The following is a 2,676-nucleotide window of genomic DNA, read 5'->3' on the forward strand; positions in this document are numbered from 1 at the left end:
CCACCTTCCTCCATAGCCCTTGGGGCAGCAGCGCACACCTGTTCGTTCTGCTGATTAAAAACAGACTCAGCGGCCTCTGAGTGGAGTCTCTTGTCTCCCATAATTGTCATTTGTTGGGAACAGGTGTGCCAGGTGGAAACCCAGCGACCAGGGCTCAGATCATAATCGGGAACATCTGCAGACAGCTGCCTCCTGCTGAACGGGTAGGAAGTAAGGGGTTTTCTTTTCCTTTTGCTTTATTATTTTTTTTTTTTTTTCAGTTCTGTGTTCTAACATGACTCTGGGCCTGTTGAGTTGCTCACCTATGAACTGCTGGAGGCACACAGCCTGGAGGAGTGGGAATTGGCGAGCAGAAAATCCACCTGCAAAGCTCTCGCCTGCAGCTTGCTCTAGAATGCGTGGAACACGGTCTTTGGTGGACGATCCTTACAGTTTTTTTTTTTTTTTTTTTTTTTTTTTTTTTTTTTTTTTTTTTTTTTTTGTTTTTCGAGACAGGGTTTCTCTGTGTAGCTTTGCGCCTCTCCTGGAACTCACTTGGTAGCCCAGGCTGGCCTCGAACTCACAGAGATCCGCCTGGCTCTGCCTCCCAAGTGCTGGGATTAAAGGCGTGCGCCACCACCGCCCGGCTGATCCTTACAGTTTAAGAACTATCACTTGTGTGTTCTATTTTCAGGAAAGAGTCGACGTGTCCCCCCCGCATCTGCTTCCTTTGAACAAGTGCTGTCCTTCTCCCTGGGTTGGTGACCTGCTCCGGGAGTAATCCGCTCTGCTACCAGCATGCCCACCCAGCTGGAGATGGCCATGGACACGATGATTCGGATCTTCCACCGCTACTCTTGCAAAGAGGGGGACAGGTTCAAGCTGAACAAAGGGGAACTGAAGATGTTATTACAGCGGGAGCTCACAGAATTCCTCACGGTGAGGCCGTTTTCCTGCCTCGTTTGCTAGGGTGTAGATGGGATATGGCTGAGGGGCAGGTATTACGTACATTCTCTCTATAATTGGTTTCTAGACCCTAAGTGCTGGGAGGAGCCCTTGGAGATCTGTGTTTTCTGCACACACTGGCAGGAACCATTTTCCTTTCTGCTGTATAAAGCTCCAGGCACACTACCATTATTAATTGTGATGATAACCCTGGGTATAACTAGTTATATCTTTTATTGCGGCAGCAGAATATTGGATATTGGATCTAAAAAAATAAACTCAACGTAGTTGTCAACACTTGGAGAACCTAACTCCAGCAGTAAGGAAAATGGCTCCTGGGTACTTCTTTTTGTATGTTTCAGGGACACACAGACACACAAAATACATGTTGTTTACCTGAAATTCAAATGTATCCAGGTGTCTAGTACTTGTACTGGCCGTATCTAGCAAACTTGGTACTAAGCACCTTCAAATGTGTTAAAGCGTCTTCATAGCATGTGGATAGAGACTGTTCTTCCCACGGGACAACTAAGGGAATTCTAAAATGTTCCGTGAGTGCTCAAAAGCCTACCGATGGTAAATGTCACTCATTGTCCCTTTGGACTTGGAAGCCGCCATTTACCTGTCACACTTCAGGTGTCCTGGCCCTACACCTGTGTCAGGCTACTGTCTCCCAGTGTCCTGGTCTTTGTCTGCAATGTCCAGGAGATGCATTTCTGGTATCCATAATTCACTTGACCCTGCTACTGTTTGCTTTTCTGGACCTTTGGGTCTGAGCTGGCGTTCTGTGGACCTGGGACAGGGGCTAGGCTCTTGGCTGGCTCTGGTCTTCTTGTAAATAGACTGGTGGGAATCGTGTTTAGGTGCCAAAATGAGAATGAAAATTCCCACACAAACCGAAGGAAGATGTGGCCTCCGTTGTCATGACGCTCCAGGCCTCCGAGTTAGAAACTTTTTCTTTTTCTCTTTAGTGCCAAAAGGACCCCCAGTTGGTGGATAAGATAATGCAGGACCTGGACGCCAACAAGGACAACGAAGTGGATTTTAATGAATTTGTGGTCATGGTGGCGGCTCTGACCGTTGCTTGTAACGATTACTTTGTGGAGCAGCTGAAGAAGAAAGACAAGCAGGCTGACGCAAGACAGAAATAGATGCAGAGTTCTGTGCCTGCTGTGAGTCTATATCCTTCCCATTCCTAGACACAGTGATATGACTTATAGATGTTATATGTGTATGCTTATTAGCATTAAGTAAGCTATATTCACCCTGACATATTGACTTTACACAAATATTCCAGGTCTTACACCCTCTTTAAAATTTACCTATATTACTAAAAATGTTATGCTTTATTTGTCAAATAGAGAGCACCCCCAAATTCAGCCACTTTTCAAATGAGACTCAAAGCTGGTGAGCTTCCAAGACCTCATTCTTTTTTTTTTCTTTTTACTTAAACAAAAAGTGGTAGTGCACACCTTTATTACCAGCACTAGGGAGGCAGAGCCAGGTGGGTCTCTGTGAGTTCGAGGCCAGCCTGGGCTACAGAGTGAGTTTCAGGATAGACAGGACTGTTACATAACCTCATTCTTAAATCGTGGTTTTGCAATTCCTTTGTTCCTGAAGAGATTCCTCGGCTCTCCCTATCGGCTCCTAATTGTGCTTGGAATAGCAGAAGGTGTGAGGGGATGTGAGCAGAGAGGCTGGTAAAGAGAAAGGCTGGCCTTCAGTGAGTTAGACTGGGGTGGGCGGATTCAG

General features: G+C 46.2%; 1 protein-coding gene across 1 annotated transcript; it reads left to right on the forward strand.

The window, feature by feature from the left end:
• The first annotated feature begins 759 nt into the window (after window positions 1-759).
• On the forward strand, window positions 760-2,179 carry S100z (S100 calcium binding protein Z). Its single transcript, XM_059276711.1, has 2 exons — window positions 760-918; window positions 1,896-2,179. Exons 1-2 carry the CDS (start codon window positions 778-780, stop codon window positions 2,073-2,075), a joined length of 321 nt encoding a protein of 106 aa, XP_059132694.1. The 5' UTR covers window positions 760-777; the 3' UTR covers window positions 2,076-2,179.
• Window positions 2,180-2,676: the final 497 nt, after the last annotated feature.

The sequence above is a fragment of the Peromyscus eremicus genome, chromosome 11 (assembly GCF_949786415.1).
Source record: "Peromyscus eremicus chromosome 11, PerEre_H2_v1, whole genome shotgun sequence".
Taxonomy (NCBI): domain Eukaryota; kingdom Metazoa; phylum Chordata; class Mammalia; order Rodentia; family Cricetidae; genus Peromyscus; species Peromyscus eremicus.

Excerpts from the sequence above, each read along its gene's own strand:
- S100z (XM_059276711.1), top strand. The coding sequence starts at position 778 with ATGCCCACCCAGCTGGAGATGGCCATGGACACGATGATTCGGATCTTC. Across the intron at positions 919-1,895 it reads AGCTCACAGAATTCCTCACG|TGCCAAAAGGACCCCCAGTT; the intron begins GTGAGGCCGTTT and ends TTTTCTCTTTAG.